Here is a 20,437-nt window from a genome sequence, read left to right on the forward strand (position 1 = left end):
TTAACTAGGAAGTGGGGCACCAAATAATGCTTCATTACAAAATGATTATTAAAAACAAAACAAGAATTCTCATTAGAAAATGGGCAAAAGAAACAGATTTCATCTTAGAGGATATACAAATATCAAATATGCACATGAAAAGTTATGTAACATGATTAGCCATCAAGGAAATGCAAATTTACACCATAATGGGCTGTCACTACACACCTATGAGAATGGCTAAAATTAAAAAATGAGAAATATCAAGTGCTGACAAGGATATGGAGATACTGCATCACTCGTACATCAGTGGTGGGAAAGCAAAATGACACAACTACTCTGGAAAAGCTTGGTGACTTTTTAGAAAACACACAATTACCATATACTCACAATTGCACTCTTGGGTACTGATTCCCAGAGAAATGAAAATAAATGTTCACACAAAAACCTATACATAAATGTTCACTACAGCTTTATTTGTAAGAGCCAAATGTGGAAACAGTATTTTAACTGGATGTCCTTTAACTGGAATGTTACTCAGAAACAGAAAGCGAAGAACTATGGATGCAATGCAACTTGGATGACTCTGCAGGGAATTATGCTGAATGAAAAAAGCCAGCCCCAAAGGGTTCCATTATACATAACATTTTTGAAATGATTATTGGTTCTCAAGGGGAGTGAGGTGGGTGTGGTTATAAAAGAACAATTAAAAGGATCTTTGTGGTGATGGAAATATTTAGTATCTTGACTATGATAGCAGATACACAAACCTACACACCTGATAAAATTATATCAAGCTGAATACATTAACACAGGAGTATGAATAAAACTGGGGGTAAATAAATAAAAACAGCAAACCAAACAAAAAATAAAACAATAAACAAAAAATTACAAAAAATGAAAAAAAAAAACAAAACTGAGGGTATTTAGGTAAGGTCACTGGGGTTTATCTATGTTAATATCCTGGTGGTGCAACTTTACTATAGTTTTGCAAAATGTTCCCATTAGGGGAAACTAGCTAAGGTAAACCTAGTTTTCTCTGTACTATTTCTTACAACTGCGTATCAGTCTACAGTTATATTAATAACAATTTCAATTAAAAAATAATAATAAACCAGATTGTGAATCCCTTGTGAGTAGGAACTGTCCTTAATTTCTCTGGCTTCTAGTTTGAGTCCAGCCCATTCCTGCAATTTCCAAATGCTGAGACCAGCCTGAGAGAAGGGTAAAATAAGAGGTAAACTATTTTGGTTTCTGATTTATCCAAGGGAAAACTAAGTTTATTAATTTCTATAAAAGTAAAATCTGTATTTTACTAAAATTCTCTATATAAATTCTGTAAAATAAAACCTAAAACCCCAGCTTTTCCTGAAGTTACTCATTAGTCACTAGGGAATAAAAATCACTTGAAAATATCCCCTCTAGCAGTTAAAATGCCAATGTGTTTACATGAGAACCAGATGCCTTTGAAAGCAACTGTCATTAGATAGGAGTCTTTGGGCATCAGAGTCATGGAAAAGTGGCAGATTGAGGCCACAGGATTTCAGCAGGCTCTTGTAACAAAAGCCTTCAGAGCAGTGTCACTCCACTGTCCCTTTCCATCCTGAGCATAAAATATGGGGAAGAGAGGCAGCAAACAAGTGATGAAACACACAGGAAAGCAGTGAAACATACATGTATCTACATTTGTAGACTAAAACCTGTAAGCATATACTTACATGTCCTTTGACAATGAAAGATCCTAACGATGAAGCCAATTGTGTAGCTACTTCTGAGTAGATTTTCATTCGGATTAAATGGAGAGAAAAAACTAAGAATCCATTAAACATCTGAATTACAGGATATTTAAAATGAAATACAGTTTGAGAACTTCCAAGCAGAGGTCTTATCAGGCTTGCTTTAGAGAAGCCTGTCACAATTAGTACTCTGATTACTTAATGTCAGCACAATGTTAAAATGCCCAGCAGAATGCGTCCAGGAGGAATTTAAATGTTTTCTATAATATGATCTACAGCATTTATTTGCTTAAAATGACTAACCAGGTTCAGTTGAGCCTAGCCAGGATGAACACAGATGTTGAATTAAAAAGCCACAAAGAGACCTCCCAATCAGTTTTGCCTTGCGTAGATTCTGCAAGACTCCAGATGGACAGGGTCAGTGATTGTGACCCGTGTCATTGGCCCCAGCAACGGTGTGCTTTACCTAAGAATTTCTATCAACCTACAGTAAACTGAATGTGTTCCCTCACCCATTTCCACATCTTGTCCTCTCATAATTCAAAAGGCTCCAGAAATCCCACCTACTCTAATCTTCAACTAAAGAGAGTGTATCACCTGCCTCTTTGGGGGAAAAACCCTATCATTCATTTAAATCCAATTTTTCATTAATAAGGATATTATGTCAACATAAAAGGTATTTCAGCCTTACAAAAGTATTTACTTTGGGGAATCCACAGATAGTAATTAATATTAAACCCCAGTGCTTTAGAGTTCAGAAAGTACTTGACAGAGAATGACATGAGGAACAGAGATAACAGATAAAAAAGCAAGTGTCTTGTAAATTAGTGGGTAAATAGGAGACACATAATTCTTTCTGAGTCATTAATGTCTGCATGCAACTGGTAAATGACAGGAACCATTTTAATATGTTTTGAACAACAATCGCTACTAACTTGACCAAATGCAAACATGTCATGAATAGTTCCATTTCCAACCACTGAAACATCTATTTCCTAACTATAGAAGTTTTCCAATTCATGAGCTCTTCTTGCATGAAAAATCTGGGCTCTGAAAATGCTCATTAATGTCTATATATATCACTGCAGGTGTCCCTGTATTTTCCCCTCTAGACAGTGACCAGATTGAGGACAGTAATATTTTGTCCATCATAGTCCCCTGGGTAGAAGATTCACAGACTTGTACAATATGAACATGACCTGATTTAAAATCACTACGTCTCAGGATCAGAAAACCCGATTAGTACTCAGTTTATCTACATATCAGCTATGTGCCCCTGGGCAAGTTACTAAACCTCCTTAAAGTCTTAGTTTCCTCATCTGTAAAAGATAGTATCTGTCTCCTAGCATAATGCTCAGCATATCAGAAATATGAGTAAATAGTAGCTGTTACTATTAAACATGGAATCCATGCTATTTGATGTTAATGGCATTTCTTATCCATGATATTGACTGATAAACTTTCAGTAAAGTGGGGAAAAAACTGGATTGATGGGAAGAGCCAGAGAGTTGAGGGTAGAAAGTTTTGTTAAAATTAACATATATTAGTAGCAGCAGATATTTGCTGGCTGTAAATTTCTGCTTAGTTTGAACACGCATCTCCCTGAAATCACTATTTAAACAATAAGAGCCATATAATCCTGTGCTCATATGTTGCTGTGTGCAGCCCTCCTTCCTGATGAGGGAACAGTATCTGTTACAGCAGGAGGGAAAAAAGGCAGTGGTACAAGCAATCCTGAATCTTCTTGCAACAACTAAAATCACTTGAGTTTTCCAAATCTTGCTGACTTTCTCTGTAATGCCTCCACAACAGCATTAGAAGTGGCAATGTGGTATTTTGAAGCACCAGGTTGGAGCTGTGGTTTTTCAATTTCCCATCTCTATGGTGTGGGTAAAGTCAACAAGACCTGCTGGGCTTGGTTTTATCAGTGAATGGGGGAGACTGGATGATTTGTAATGATTTCTTTAGTTCTAAAATTTAATGATTCTGTGACTACATTTTAATCTAAAACCATTAAGACATATGTCAACTTCCAAATTTTTCAAACTACTCAAAAGGCCCTCATTTAAATTTCCTCACCCCAACTTTTGCTACTAAATAAATCATACCTAGAGCAATGAACGGTCTCATTATTTATCCCTCTCTCCCCTCTCCAGAGTACTTCCCACAACCTAACAGGACATTAGAGAGGAACTGTGCTTTATCCTCCTGTTTCTAACAGTGGAGTTATTGAAAGAAAAATTAAGTTGTGAAAAAGCCACTCATTTAAATTGAAACCTGTTTACCTGTGACTGCAGATACATCTAAAGACCAACAGAAAGAGGGAAGAAAAACAGTTACCAATTACTCCTTCTTTATACATTACACTCACTTTCCTGGACTTAAAATTACAGTTGCCATGGAATTTAAATCAGAACTGCTTTTCAGATTAAGAAAAAACAAACAAACAAAGAAAAAAAAAATCAAACTCAAGCTAGTTTAAGTTCATTAAAAACCAAGTCTATCCTATAATTCCTAATGTTTCAAATGATACTAACATATGCCAAAGTATATTAACTGCTATAAATATTTTACCAAGAAACTGACTTTAAAAAAATGTATAATCTAAGCAAAATAAAGTTTTCAACAAAATCCACAGAGGCTAAAAGAGCAAGCAGTTATACCATTTCAAACAGAAAAAGGCTAAATGTGTTTGTCTTCCTTTTAATTTTTATCCAAACATTCAGGGGGAACTGACTTTCTTTGTTCGGTGTTTATTATTTCACCCTTCCTGAAGCAGAAACCAAAATACTTTGATAAATGGGAGAGTCTGGTAAACAGACCCTTGAACATTAGGGCTCAGAACCACTAATCCGGCTGCATTTCCATCTTTGTTCATTTTCCTGAAGTCACTACCATCATGCTTCAGTTTCTTTACATATAAACTGGTAGTAACACCTCAAACAGCCTTATGCTAATTCACACTTACATGGAACTAGAACAGATCTATAATACATGCAAACAGGAACGGATGAGAAACCTGAAAAACTGCAGAAGATAGCTGTTCCTCCTGGAAATACTATCATAGTACTTTACTGATACTCTATTTAATCAGCCCAATTTTTATAGCTCTAATGACAGATTGTCTCTGCCTGATGTCAAAACTACTTGCAAAGACTTTTTTTTTTCTCCCTCCAGAGATCCACAATTACCAGACCCAGACTAAACCACCAAAGTAGCTTTTCCATACCACCCAGAAGAAACCAGGCAGTTCTGTCCTTGAACTTAACTTTTAAACTCAGTATTTCATAAAAAGGTCAGCACTGCTTTGTAGCTTCCCACACTCAAATGTGCTATAACTCGAACTTCTCTTTGTACCTAGTATGGTTTTAAGAAAGTATTAAAATAAACAGGCTCATATAAACATGTCTACTTTTTAAATAAAGGGCTTTCTCTAAGTACCAAATTAATCTATGTAATTCCAGAAAAAGATGATGCATTTAAAAGAAATGTCTGGAAGAACATAGAAAGCTTACAAAAGTAACAATACAAGCACAGGCGGCATTACTGAAGAATACCTGAAATATGAATATACTCATTCCTGTTCATACTTATTATGAATAGGAGCCTGGATCTGGAATTCCCCTGAACCACCTGAAGAACTGGTGAGGCAAAGGTCATCTTCTCCACCCCTTCATCTTATTCCCTCCTCCCTTAATATTTTCCTCATCAACACACTAACCTTTTCCTCCTTGGATACACCCGCATTTCAGCGTCATAAAAACTATTTAATTTTATTGCTCCGTTTTAGTACTACCGCCACAGTCTGATTTCCTATTACTTCCCACTGTAGTTCTCATATACTGGAAGCTAAAGATGCTCTTGTAGGCTGGCTCAGAACCCAATTCCTACTCACAGTTATTTTTTCTGCAAAAATGCACTGAGTTCCAAACATCCTACTAATAGTCTAAATCCATTCACAGATTGATGAATTGTCCGATTATCTTCACCTATCACGTCCTTACAAGAACTAAAAATGCTTAGGAAAAGGAGAGCCCTCCTTGTCCCCCTCCCCACATCTGTCTTTTCCCAAAAGGTTCACATTGGGAACATTTCTCTAGGAAATAGGCCAGAAGCCCATTTTGCAAAGGAATTTGTCTCATTGATGTAATTAATTGCAATTTTATGAAAAAATCATAACCTTGGCTAAATTTAAAAATTTCTGGATTTTTACCATTCAAAAATTTAATAAAAACCTAGCAATGGAAAACCAATCAACTATCTCTAAAAATAAAGCCACTTTTTTCCCCCAAAATGCGCAATATCAGCTATCTCAAAACACTGTATTTTTACCAAGGAAGATAGGATGTGTGTGTGTGTGTGTGTGTGTGTGTGTGTGTGTGTGTGTGTGCATGTATACACAATCACAATGTAGAACATCTGTTCTTCCATCTCTGACTAAACACTACACCCTCTGAAAGTATAAAGCAACATTCTACCACATGAAAACGTGTATATTTGATACAATATCTCTTATTTGTTTTGGTGGGAATGAGACCCAAGTAATACAGTTGACAAAATATTTCAATGTAACTAATTCCTAATACATATTTAAAAGGAAAAAGAAAAGCTTTTTTGCCAAGAAATAAAATCCAATGTTTCTAGCTGTAGTTTCAAATGTAGGATAAGTATATAAACAAACAGATTTGCCAAAACTCTGTGGCTATGATTTCAACACAAGAAACAGAGAGTTAAAGAGCCATACAAATTTTTGACATTTCCTGAGCTGATCCTGAAAATAACTCACAGGAAAGGGCTGCTGTTGAGATATATGAGTCCCAACCCCCAGCCTCTAACTGCACCTAATCTTACTGGTGCTATGACAACCATGAAATGCTCATTAGGGCTATTAATTTATACTTGCATCATTCAATTAAAATCCAATAAAACCACCAGATGGTAAATGTAACCCAAGAGAGATATCTTCTCAACTGGGTCTGAAGATTTATAACACAAATACCATAATGGGATTTGAGAGGACCTGTAATGCCATTTGGCAGCTCTTTAAGCCCAGTTTTGTGTTTAAAATAGGGAGAAAACAAACAATGAAATTGCTCTTATCAAAGTTAGAAAATGATCTCCTAAATGACAATCCAATCATGTCCACTTTATAAGCCTTGTGTCACCATCTCTGTAAAGTCATCTTTAATATCCTGCTTGGGGTATAACCCAGACAAAGCTTGAACTATTAAAACCATGTTGTCCTGTAACTGGGACATCTCACTAGGCAGAAACTTGTAGGGAGTAGCGCCCTGCTCCAGCTTTGAATGCACAGTGCTTGACACATGGTCAGTATTGGGCCGTAAATAAACCAGAGGGCTTGCCAGGTTACCCAGGAAAACCCAATTACCATACATCTTCTTTGAAGTGCTTATAAGAACAAACTAAAACAACAGAGGAAAAGCCTGGAATGTTTCCAGGGAAAATTTTTCTTGGTTATAGAATCAAGAAATCTACAATTTTAAGAGGAAAATTTCAAAACTTGGGTATTACAATTTTGTGATTTGTCCATAACTCTTTAATATCAAGGGCCCAAACTTTAGAAACTTCCTCATGGAAATCAAACTGCTTAAATAATAGGAATAAATGAACACTCATCACTGACATGCCAGTGAGAGAGAAAGGCCCACAGCCTGAAAGTTGTTTTAGATTTATTATGTCTGAAACATTTTGGGGAAGAGGGTAACTGTACCCAAAACTCACCAGAATACTACAGAGTGGCTCACAGCCTTATTTCCAATAAAATTGCTTCTGAGAACCTAGAGCAGTGACCCAATGATGACCTATCTGGGGATACCTAAAGCTACCATTTCTATGGCTTCATCCTCCTTCACCTGGAGATGTGGCTGTTCCGCCTTCTTAGTACCACTCCTTACCCATCCAGCCCCCTCGCCTCCCAGTTTCTTTCACTCACCCTAGCCTGAGGTCACCAAGTCAATTAACAGAATCACACAAAGGAACCTGGGGAGGGCAGAGAGGGAGGGACAGGAATAATAAAGGAGAAAGGGAGGGGCAGGAATAATAAAGGAGAAAGGGAGGGGCAGGAATAATAAAGGAGAAAAGGAGGGGAAAAATCCATTGCATATTAATTCCCAACCACATAGCCCTCCCCTTCTCCTTATCACTCTCAGTGCCTTACAGTAATTCTCAGACCAGCCCCCAGTTTCCTCATTCTTCCTTAGTCACCTCACCCTTTCCACAAACCCTGCTGCCTCAGACCCTGCGGATTTGCTCCACTGATACCGTGGTGCTCAACTCCACCCTGCACCCTGGCCGCCAAGTGTCCTGTATCAGCACAAAGCACTGAGGGGAAGAATTTACCTGGGAAGGGGGAAGGGAGGCTAGTACAGGACTGGTTACCAGAATTGGGGGCCAAACTGGGAACTTTAACACTATTTCCAAAAGTGTTTCTTTGGGATATACACTCTGAGTTCCAAATTATCATGAAGTTTTAGAACACAATCCTTTTTGGAATCAGAGACTGCCTACAATTATGTCCTAGTAAGTTATAAACACGTTGCTATAAATTTGTAAATGTTAAGTTGTTGGATTCATGAAACATCTGTACTTTAAAGAAGTGACTATACGCTGCCCCAAAGCTTGACAAATGTCTGTTTACTAATCCAGAATCTGGTTGGTTACACATGTAGACTCCATAAAACTAGTGTGTACCTGTGAACCAGTCCCCCACGTAAGACCCAGAATCTTTCCTGAGGCCTAAGAAACTATTAAAGGCACTCTTGATTTGCTCCAACAGAAAAATCCTGTTTTTCTGGATTTTAACCCAGAAAAATGGGTCCATTTGTGTTTTTTTCTTGTCATTTTGATTTTGAGTTAATTACTCTAAGGCACAGGCCTATATTTTCAACAGCCAGATTACCAAACAGGATTTTCACTTAGACCCACTCAGCTGACCTGAAACGGATGTCCCACTTCTCATTTACCTTATTTTGGGGTGGCCAGGTGTCCTTCTCATGAAGGCTTGAATTTTGCTTTCTCTTTCTACTCGATGTTGTTTACAAAAGGTACAACCTCCCAAGCAAAACTGTCAGTCTGGCCCTACGACTGAAGGCTTTTGATTCAGCAGCACATTTAGGCATCTCGGGCCTGTTTAGGGCTCCAAGCTCCAGGCCTAAACAAAAATCTCCATGGAAAGCTAAATTCTAAAGCAAGAGCTCACCCACTCTTCTCCAGGCTGCCCTACTTGACAGCCTCAACCTGTCCAAAGCCGCCCTTGGTTTCCTGCGGCCTTGAGAAAGAACTCTCCTTATGAATGCCATCCAGCTGCATTGGCTGCTGTGTGCATTAACTCCTTCCATCCTGGTTCCCTCCACCCCATCAGCAGTGCCCTAAAGGCATAAGAAGCATACCAGATAAAGGACAAGTTTCAGAAGTTGAAAGCTGGTGTCAGAGATAATGACAAACCCTCAGGATTAAGCCTGAGGGCCAACAGGAAATTTATATCCAGGGCCAAACCTCCAATTTTATGGAAAAACTTCATTTTAGCTAAGATGGTAGTATGTCACCAAGAAGCCAAATTCGTTCCTCTTTCACACACACACATACACACAATACACAAAAGCTTCTTAAAAGAACAGTACCAACAAAACTGTTTTATGGAGAAAAGAACAGGTGTGAAAATAGACTTAAAAAGAAAAAGTTGGATACTTAACTCCATTTTCCATTACAACATTTATGCGAAGGAAGAGGCTTTTGCCTAGGTACTAAGGTTCAGAGAGTAGACAGTTGTAAACAGAATGGAGCTGACTATGAGAAAAGTTAGGCCAGAGAAGCAATTCTTTTACTGGTTAAAGGAGAAAGGGCAGAGAGGATTACAAGTAAAAAAAAGTGCTAGGAAAGCATATGAAAGTTAAAAGAACATAGAACAATTTATTTTACTTGGTGCGATGACTAAGATTTTGCTTAACAATTTTATTTATTCAATTCACCCAATAGTCTTTTTTCGGAGGAAGCCTCTACTATGTGCTGCATATGTTAATATTTCTACAAAAGTCCCATTTTAAGACCTGACTACTTAATGACTTGAAATTAGTGACTTAAGACATAGACTTCTAATGAACTCATCTACAAAACAGAAACAGATTTGCATAGTAAACAATCTTATGGTTACCTGGGGAAAGGGGGTGGGAAGGGATAAATTTGGGAGTTTGAGATTTGCAAATGTTAGCCACTCTATATAAAAATAGATTTTTTAAAAAGTTTCTTCTGTATAGCACAGGGAACTATATTCATTATCTTGTAATAACCTTTAATGAAGAAGAATATGACATTTTTAAAACAAATATATGTACATATATGCATGACTGGGACATTGTGCTGTACACCAGAAATTGACACATAGTAACTGACTGTACTTCAATAAAATATATATATAGAAAGACTTCAAGAAGAGTCTGTGTGCTTTGTGGGTTAAACATAAAGCACAAGCACATTAAATACAATATGCCAAAACTCCCTTTGTGACTAGGGAGAGAGAAGGAAGCTGCTGCAGTGGTTGCTTCCTTTGCCTCTTTCATTCACTCTCCTATGCCTAACCAATGTCTACTGATCCCTACTAAGCTCCTTGCTTGGTCTCATGCAGGACAAAAAGACACGACTAGAACTCTTCATGAAGCTTATGAACTGAATACCAATTAGACATACCAATAAACAATCCTACCATAAGACAGGCTAAGATAAAAGCTGTAAGGATACCACAGCTTAACTGGGAGGTCAGAATAGGAAGTAAACATTCCCCACTAAGTAACTGTAGAAGCTTCATGAAGTCAAGGATTGCTGAGCTGGACCATCAAAGATGTATAAAGTTTCAATAAGACAGATGAAGTAGGTATGTATACCAGAGGTAGGAAGTACATACACAAAAGTGACAAAGCACAGTAGTTATGCTTTTCCTGCATTTTTTCTATGTCCATCTGAAGTTAGTAATTAGCTTTCAACAAGTAAAATAAGTAATCCTCAAAGAGTAGTGAATTCTGCAAATTTAGGGGTTTTAACTAACAAGGGCACCATAGGTAAACACATAGATTTCAATAACTTCTCAAATTTCTTAGACTTAGCAAGTAAACCTCCTTGGATTGGTCAATTTCCTCCCCTAGGTTCTCGCTGTGACTTCCAAGTTGGTGCCTTGGAGGCAATGAGCTATCTGTTCTAGGTCTTTCTTGTAGTACTATTACTACTGGTTCAAGTTCTTTGAATCAGCTACTAAAATAAGTCAATTACGTAAAGGGATTGTGAATACTCATTCCAAGAGACTGCACTTTGGAATGATTCAATACATGCTTAACTAAACCACTCTCTCACCAAGTGATTTTTCCTCACATGTGAGATTTTAACCTATCTCACAGGGTTGCTGAAGGTTAATTTCAGCGATGCAAGCAAAAGTGCAGTGTCTGTCTGATGTCTAAGTGTTACCTGGAATGTTGATGCCTGGGTCCAAGTTGCAGCTGGCTATCTGGAGCTTCATATGGCTCTTCTACTTCATACACATTTGCATCAGTGTCCTCCACGCTGCTGGAATTCTCTGACGTTTTCCCTACAGCCATAATAAATGGCAAGTTTTCATACTCTGGTATTTCCTCATAATGGCGTATATTTTCATATTCAGGTACACAGCCACTTGTAACAGATTTGCAAGGGGCCTGAGATGATGACTCTCTGGAGAGCATCTGGTCATCCAAAGACTCAGCTCTTGGTCCATTAGCTGCACTGGTCTGGCCCCGAGACTTTTTCCTCTTCTTTTGGGATTCCAGGCTATAGTTGTCTGCGGAGTATGCCTTGATGGGTTTATTTCTCTTCTCTTCTCCTACCAACAAGCCATGCCAATCACTTTCACTCCCTTTTCGCTCCCCACCCAAGAGGTTGCCTGAGGTTGTGTCTCCGAGTTGGCTACTCTTGGACCAAAATTTCTGGAAGTCACTCTTCATGAAACAGATGGACAGCTTCATGTTGAGCAACTTCTTTAAAGAGCTTTTCTTTTGAGAGTCTTTGCAAGGCTTCGTGCACCTTTCCATATCCACAGCAGATAACGATTTTGCTCTAGGCTTGGTGAGGGCAGTGGGAGGCTCACTGTTTGAGGATATGCTGACAGACTTTAAGGACTCTGGGTTCCCTGAGAAGGGTATAATGGGATGAGGTAACTTCCACACTGGCTTCTCTGAAGTCCGTTTAGGCATATCAAAAGACGGTGATACACCATGGTTTGGGGCACATAAATGTTGAAGGTGATTTCTTTCTAGACCCTTCTCTGAATGTTTTTCTTCATTTGAGAGATAAGAACTTTTCTCCACAAGCTCCTCTGAGGCAGCCTTCTTAAGCACTCCTGCAGCAGGCAAACTGTGTCTCTGAGGTTTTTTGGGGACAGTTTTTGAGGAACTTTCGCCTTTTATCATAGACTCCTTTTGCATTTGAGGGGCAGACACTCCCTGGTTACAGGCAGTAGGCATATGTTCACTGCAAGTTAATTTGAGCTGCTTAGGCAAGCTCATAGATAGAGTGCTGCATCTTATGAAACTGTTTCCTTCGTCCACAGCAAGTGACATACAAGAACCATCTACTGTCTTGTCAGAACTCAAATCACAGTCTGTCTCTAAAGGAGGTGCCATTTTTTCAAAGGAAGATGTTTCAGGACACAAGGCTTTCTGTGAATTGACTAAGTTGTGTCTGTCCCCAATGGAGTCCACATTCAATTCACTTTCATTTCCTGGCCTCACTTTGTCTGTCTGTTCCTGGTTACATAAGATATTCTGATGACAAACACTAATTTCATTATTTTTCAAACTATCTTCGAAAAGACAAGAGCTACTGTCTCCATTCTCCGGTTCTTCGGTAGTCTCACTAGGAGTATCTATATGCCTCTGGCGCAACAGACGTGCAGCTCGTGTCTTTCTGGGCTTGGGAGTTGGAAATTTGGCAGTATATGGCACTAAGTGAATTCCTAAGGGACCAAAGTCTTTGACTGCTGATTTCTTACTATCTCCATCTGAAGATAAAAAAGCACTTCTTTTACCACTGTCTAGAGCTTCTTGTTCCGATGAATGAAAGCAAGTATGGCATTTTTCACTGTCATCCCGACTAGTTTCAAAACTTTGAAATTCATCACTAGGAAACTGTAGGTGGCAATGGTGATGATCAGGAACTTTTCCAAAGCTGGACAGGGAGGGTGACAAGTCTGCAAATTCAATTCTGAATTGTCTTTTGGAATTACAGTCTTCATTCCTTTCTGGGTTGTCTGTTGATCTATGTTTCTGTGGGAAAATAGAAGGTGATGTTTGTTGTGTTAAAACATCTTTGAGCTTCTCTTCCAGGATACTTGCCTTTAAAACTACTTCACTCTGGTTCTTGACCTTTTCACCATTAGAATCACATTTACTCTGAATTTTTACAGCTGAAGAGGACTCGCCAATTTTATTATTTTCTAAATTTTCATGTATTTCCAGGGGCCCTAGGACAAGCTGCTTGACATACAAATTCTCTCTGTTCCCAAGCTTATGGTTACACTCAGAATGGCGGGAACACACTGGTAAAATACAATCACTGCTCTGATGCCCTACGTTTTTGCAGTTAGAGTTGTCAGAGCTGTCAGGTGATTCCGGCTTATGCTCTTCCAGATTCAGGATGATTTTCCTTGAGGGTGACTGCCTGGTGTCTTGAACAGGTGAGGCCTTCACAACTTTTGGTTTCGGAGCTATTGCCGGTTTGGTTTTCTTTGCTGACTGTGGAACACTGGAAATCACAATATCAGGTTTAGGTGCCACAGGAGGTGGAGCTGGCTTATTATTTGCCACCATAAACTTTGGTTTGGGGGCCACTGGTGGCTTCTTAATTTCTAGAAAGGAAAAAAAACATTGATGACAAAAAAAAATCAAAGCACAAGATGATAAATGATTAAATTTGATAACATTTTTACTTTTGACAATGTGATGAACATGCATTTTACTAGACAGATTGTTACATTATACAGAGTCAATTATTACTCTTGACAATTCCTTAAATTTCCCTTCAATGCCAGGATACATAGTTTTGGGTATACTGTACATTGCTTAGTAAGTCCAATACCATTTTTCTTCTAACTCTGGAAGAGATTACCATATCTTCAGTCAACACTAAATGAAATAGTAGACTTCTGCTTGAGGTCTGTATAGTAGGAGAAAGTACTTCAGTTAATTTGCTGAGTGCAAGGAGTTGAATTTGCCTATAGTTTATGTAGGATGCAACTCTTTAAATGTCTGATGTGAAAAAGCTGTATTCTTCTACCTCAGTGACATATGGTTGAGTTGTATAAATGTCTTAAAAAGGAATACAGTAGTCCAAAATTTTCCAAACTTAAAAACTGAGAAGTAATGATTCTGTATTATTTGAGGCTCATAATGAAAACAGTACTTTTTCTGTGCAGGGTTGTCAACTGGGAATTTTCATTATAACCTTTCAGTGACCTTTATTTTTAAAGTCACATGCCTAGGCTCTACCCCACGTGATTACGCCATGTACCATTCATTAATAACCACTGTTCTACTGCATTTAAAAGGTGGCCATAATTTTTATTACAGCAACTCTTCCTCGACATTCTATAAAAAGTACTTAATGAGCACCTATTATACTGTGCTAGACTTGTACAGACCTGCTCCTAACCTAAAGCAACCTGAATGAAAGCTTCACACAAAAGACCTATAAAACGAACTCATACACGGTCTGAACATCCATGCTTTTGTAAAGTTCTTTTATGTTTTTCCACCTATGCTATCACTTCTCACCCAGTCATATTTTCCAAGACTTGAGATAAATTATATTTTATCTTATACTTCTTATACTTGTTTGCTTCTCCAACAGGATCCTTAATAAAAACTTAATTTACTGAAAAAAATAGACAACAACCTTTCAAAATATCTGTTGCACATTGTTTAAGTACTTGAACACACAGAGGCTTTGATTCTTCATTTGGTTATGATTTTCTTTTCAACAAAGGAAATTAGTCACAACACTCACACTCGGGAAGATATTACAAGGACATGAGTAGAAAAAAAAAAAAAAAAAACAAGAGTAGGGTGCTCTACTTCCTTCCACCAAGGAAGGAAGAATTTCCCAGACCCCTTATACCATGTGTTCAACCCAGATCACCTGATAAGATGCCTTCTCACTCGATTCCTCTGTATAACGTTACGATAAATTTAAAAAGACATGAAATATTTCCAAAATAACTTAATACAAATTCCCAAAGCTACACAACTTCAGTTAAGTATTCAACAAGCATGTTATTATTTTGTTTGTTTTTTTAGGTAGAAAAAATTATAAAACCATTCAAAGCCTAATGATAAAGCCTGGTGTAATGGTCCATTAAATTAAACTCTTGATCTATTAAGTAAAATCTTAAGAGAAAGTATGAATACCCTAGGCCTCTTCCCAGCCTCCCCTCTTACCCAAGAAAACAAAAACTGACAGACCATCATGGTCATGATGATTTCATTTCTGTAGCCATTTATGAAAACATGCTTCCTCTGGGCATTTTGAAGGACTAAAAAAGAAAATCCATTTTGAAATATGGAAAGAGTTCTGTAGATTGGCTACAAAGCAATGTGAATCTACTTAACACTGCTGAACTGTACACTTAAAAATAGTATAGATAGTAAATTTATGTTAGGTGTATTTAACCGTAACTAAAAAAAAGAAAAAAACCCCAATCCCCTCACCCCCCACCAAATCTCATTAAATTAATCTTTTACTTTCTGAATCTTACTACCTTTTCAGAAGTTTCAGGGTCATTTAACCAATTTTTGCTATTTTAATTCAATTGGTTTTTAATCTTTGTTGTCAGTTTTACTCTTTTCTTGAGATGTGTTTTTGTATACAAGTCTGCTTCCAAGAATCATAAATTTCTGTTCTTAGTGTCCTAGAAATACAATTAGCTACATATGAGCTATGGTTGATTACCAACAATTAGAGCACAGCATTATGTACCTGACTGTCTCAATACATACTCACTGAATTAAATAAGTAATTGCAAACTTTGGCTTACCCTGCTAGTTAACTGCGTATTGGAGGAAGCCGATTAACATAACCTGGAGGGCTGGCTAGCCTAATTGCATGCCAGTGTGCAGAACTGGCTGCCTCAGTTTCCTTACTTGTAAATGAGGGAGTGGAGAAGATCTCTAAAGCCTAGATGATTCTGAGATGGCAACTTCTGAGATATTTGCTTCAGGAGAACCCTTAGATTCTCTAGCCCCTTTGCGCTGTGTGTACCTCCTTCTGTCTTTACCACCAGAAGGCAAGCTCCAGAAAGGCAGACACTTTTTCTCCTCACTGTATCCCCAAATCTGAAAATGGGGCCTGGGAATAGTCAGAGCTGCCACATACACATACTCTCTAATATGTCTCATAACAAGGTATTTCTTTTAAAAAAAAATCAATATCCATTTTAATGTAGGATGATATTTTAAAAAGTTAGCAGGAATCAACTTCAATAGGATTACTGAATAAGCTCTTAATTATTATTAGGAACAAGTGTTCATCTAAGTCACTAGTAAACAATATTTGAAATCCTTCATTCTTCTTCTTTAGTGGCTCTATTTTGAAAGTCATTATATTATGGTCTGTTCCAATGTCAAACTCTTGAAATAAGTGCACAATGTTTGGAAATGAATCCAGCACCTTTGGATCTTAATACTGTATCAACAGTCAGACCTGAAGCTTTTCAGAGCACAGCAGCAAATCTTTTATTTACACAGCTGTTTGGCTCCAGGGAAAAATAAGGTAAGAAAGTAATGCACTAGTACCATTTTACTAACAATTACAAACATACTCGTCATCTGTTATACACAGATGGCCGTGGTCCACGTGCACACTTTCTTAGTTATTGGACCAGCCAAAAAGCAAAGCACAGGCATTAATGAGACCTGTACATGTTCAAAAAGATATGAAATATGTACCATTCTCCTTCTTCATATACTGATTAGAATAATTCTAAAATCTCTACTGTGGGCCTACTTGTTCACAGATGCTCTTCTTCAAGATAATATAACTTAGATGTTCTACAACATTTTTCTTATCTCCTTAAATTAAGCCGACCAACCCAAATACACAGATTAGATTCAGTGGAAACAAATATGCCCTCCCCCAGTTGAAAACAACTTTCCTGAAGTGTTAATGAATTTGAATATTGTTCCAAAGAGCATCATAAACAGTTTGTAGGAATGAAGAACACATAATTTTATAAGAATGAGATGGAAATAAAACCCTAGTTCTTTTTCAGTCTCCATTTAGACATGAGAAAAAATTATAATAAATTGTAACAGATGGGCAAACAAAAAAGTAGTAAATGTCTCAGCAAGACATGCAAAAAACCAACTAACTCAGCTAAACACAGGAAGTGTCCCTCTTTTAAACACCACAAAAATGTCTGTGGATTTCTTTAATTGTAAAGTTGATAAAATATAAAAATAGCTTGCATTATTCCAGAGTAATTCAAATGAAAGAATCATAAAATTCCAGACTGAGTCCTAGATCAGGTTTACATATTTAAATGTCAAATTAAATGCTTCTGTATCTGTTCATTACAAACTGTAAAGACTGGAATTCAAAACTGACACATAAAAGGCATGAATTTTAAATGTTCGACACTCCAGGGGAGATTTAAAACTGGCTGGAAGGTTTTTAAAATTTCCAACAACTTCAAATTTAAATTACATTAATCTTACTCATTAATAAAAAAAATTTGAACAAAGTGAGGCATAGAAATTTAGGATGAAAATAATTCACCTGACGTAAGTAAAAAAGCCTCTCTTTGGTACCGAAAAGAAAGTTTATAAATAACAATTTCCAGTATACACATAATATCGAAAAGGAAAGATAGTACTTAGAATACTACTCAGGAAATATTCACTGCTTGCTTTCTTATTCCTATTGGCTAACTTCTCGCCTTGTAGTTGTAATCTGATTACACCTAGCAGTACAATGCTCCGGCATATCTAGGCTTTAGAAATAACACAAATCAGAACGTTTAGAGTGCTGTTTGACAGTTTCAAGTTGCAGGAATTTAAAGCAAACGCCAAGAAAAGCTAAGAAAATTTAATGCGATACTTAAGCACTAATTCTAGAAGTAACTTTGCAGGGAAGCTTTACACTATTTTACTATAAAATGCCTAATGAAAGTTTGTTCCTTACAAATTGGTCAAAAACATTATTTAAAAAACTTAATACTTAATACACTATTAAGAGCTGGTTTTAAAATTAACCTATGTTTTTATAAAGTTAATTTAACACCACGTTAGTAATTATTTTGGAAAATAAGAAATGTTCTTTAAGAATGTTTAGAAATACAATGTCCAGAATTGTTCAAAATCCACACAAAGGTAAATACAGCCTTTGCCATTTCGATGAAGAGAAAGGATGGGAAGCAGACAGAAACTAAGGCTTTGTTTACACTAACCAGGTAGAAATAGAAATAAAATCTTAAAAAATTGGGTGCAGATGAACAAAAACCTTGGCATCGGCAATTGTACTCCTCTCCTCCTCAGGTAACAGGGGGAAAACCACCAGGTCAGGAGTAACAATGTCTAAACCTCTTCACTGAATAAGAGGAAGGGCTTCCAGTCGATACCAGGGTTAAACTGACTCTCCATAAGCGCCGAGTTCAACACTCCGGGAACATTGCCCTTTCCTAGAATAACTGATTTCTTAACATGGGAATCTAAACTATTTTCACACGCAAACGCAAAGTCGCTCAAATTTTAGCAAAGAGAAAACGCCCTCTTTACATTTCCCGTTTCACCTGGCGCAAAGAGCCCCCAACACGGTCTTCCTTTAAAAGGAGGTCGCGAAAGACAAGATTTTCGAACAGCCCCTCTTGTCAGGAAAGCACGAGAAAATCCGGCATCAAACGCAGTCTGCTCCGCACTTGCCACAGTCCTGGGGGAAGGTAGAGGCAACACCGCTACCCACCCCAGAGGAGAAAGAAAAGTTGCTCCAAGCCCAAGACCAGCAGCGCTCCCCACAAACTTTCCAGCGGCAGCGCGAGCGCCGTCACTTACCCGCGGCAGAGGTCATGATTCCCTCAGGCAGCTCGCTACCCCGCTCGCCCCACTCACTCCATCGTTTCAAAAGCTTGGGCAGAAGAGAAAAGCCCCAGCAGAACCCACATTCCGTCCAGCAGCGCCGCGGCGCAAACCGAGAGCCGCACAAAGGATGCGGCCGGCTCCTGGGACCCGCGGCGCTCCCGGGCGCGAGCCGCAGGCGGCGGGCAGGCGGGCACGAGCACCGCCCAGCGTAGCTCCGGGCAGACGGCCAGGCGCGGGCACGAGCAGTGTTCACCGCGGCTCCGCCAACGCGCGCTCCTCTCGAGCGCAAAAAAAAAAAAAAAAAAAATCAGTGCTCCAGGCGCCCCCTGTCAGTCGCGGCCGTAAAAGGCGGACAAAAGCCCCAACCTCCTCCAATCAGAGGGCCCGAGCTTCATCCTGCTCCCTCACCTCCCGCCCACAAGCTCACGATCAGCTCCAATGAGAGGGCCTAAGGGGTAGGGACCATGATCTGCAAGGCATTCTGGGAATTGTAGTTTTCTGGGCACAGGGGACGGGCAAAAGCAAACGCCTGGGTACCGCCTGTTCTCCCGCCTTCATTTCCCATCGTGCTGAGGCGGGTGGCATGGCGGAGAAGGATGACACCGGATTTTGACGAAGAGGTGGTTTTTGAGGTAAGGGGAAAATGGCGGTGGGTGTGAATTGCCTTTGTTTGAGAAACACGAGGGAGAAGGCGAGGAGGCAAGGCGAGGGGCCGATCCCAACGCGAGGGATAGGGTGACGCGCCTGCTGGCCTCAGTCACCGAATCTCCGGGATTTCCGGGCCTAGCTTTGGGCACAGGCTGACAGGTGTAGCCCAAGGCGCCCTCGCCACGCCCGGCCTCTGCCTCAGGCTCTCCCAGAATTCCCATCCTGGCTGGTGGATGAGAGCCCTGCCGGTTCCTTTCCCCGGGGTGGATGCGCCGCGAGGAACTTCGTCTGGCTGGGGCGGGGCCCAGTCATGCATTTTGGATAATAACCGTTGCAACTTAGCCTTCCCCTTATAATCACCCTCGATTTGGGGAGGGGTCGGTATCCAGAAGTGCCCGAGGTCACCGTTCACGGTCGAGGCGTGGCTCTCAGAATGGAGGCAGCAGGTGCCAGTTTTCTGAAAAGGTTTAAAATCTGTGTGTCGGACCTACTATGGGTAATTAGGGCCAAAGCATCTCAACATCTAATTCTTTTGTCCTTTGCTGTTGCGTTAGGTGTATAGCCAGTTCTTCTGATTTGAGCCTCCGGGTGTGAGTGCTTTTGTGTGGGTCTATTTTAAGACGTTCTCTGCCATCTTGAATGAAAAAAAAAATCAGGCTAGTGTTTTTGTTGCCATTTATCTATCAGACTCAGGTGAAAACTCACACCCCTGTTATAAGGCATATTGTATACTAAAGTCCATTCATCCAGCTAGGTTTTAAAAATTTTAAGAAAAGAAACGGCCCATTCCATACAATCAAAGAACTAGGCAGTAAACAGCACAGGATGATAAATATGGAAATATGTAGATACTGTTATTGGAGGATTGATCTGGAAACCCCCCTCTGTTCTTGTGGCCTTGGAGAAGCTACACCCAGTAAATGATACTGGAGGTGGATCTGGAACTATGAATCTGTTTAGAAATATGGA

General features: G+C 39.0%; 2 protein-coding genes across 11 annotated transcripts in view; one reads left to right on the forward strand and one right to left on the reverse strand.

Annotated features, from left to right (window-relative positions):
• The window catches only part of FGD6 (FYVE, RhoGEF and PH domain containing 6), a 99,801-nt gene extending 80,795 nt beyond the window's left edge, over positions 1-19,006 (reverse strand). Inside the window, exons 1-2 of one of the 3 annotated variants that reach the window (XM_031463000.2) lie at positions 18,794-19,006; positions 11,187-13,599 (exon numbers count right to left, since the gene is read on the reverse strand). In XM_031463000.2, the coding sequence (XP_031318860.2) occupies positions 11,187-13,599; positions 18,794-18,809 (2,429 nt within the window). In that variant the 5' untranslated portion in view covers positions 18,810-19,006. The remainder of the gene's footprint in view (positions 1-11,186; positions 13,600-18,793) is intronic. The other 2 variants (XM_064491599.1, XM_010989961.3) reach the window with 2 other exon arrangements.
• Positions 19,007-19,313: 307 nt separating this feature from the next.
• Positions 19,314-20,437, forward strand: part of VEZT (vezatin, adherens junctions transmembrane protein) — a 63,097-nt gene continuing 61,973 nt past the window's right edge. For 6 of the 8 annotated variants that reach the window (XM_010989964.3, XM_064491600.1, XM_064491601.1 and 3 more), the window contains exon 1: positions 19,314-19,452. Coding sequence is in view for 5 of the 8 variants with exons in the window: in XM_064491600.1 (XP_064347670.1) it covers positions 19,417-19,452 (36 nt within the window). In the remaining 3 variants the exon portion in view is untranslated. The remainder of the gene's footprint in view (positions 19,453-20,437) is intronic. The other 2 variants (XM_010989963.3, XM_031463006.2) reach the window with 1 other exon arrangement.

This window comes from Camelus dromedarius, chromosome 11 (assembly GCF_036321535.1).
Source record: "Camelus dromedarius isolate mCamDro1 chromosome 11, mCamDro1.pat, whole genome shotgun sequence".
Lineage (NCBI taxonomy): Eukaryota > Metazoa > Chordata > Mammalia > Artiodactyla > Camelidae > Camelus > Camelus dromedarius.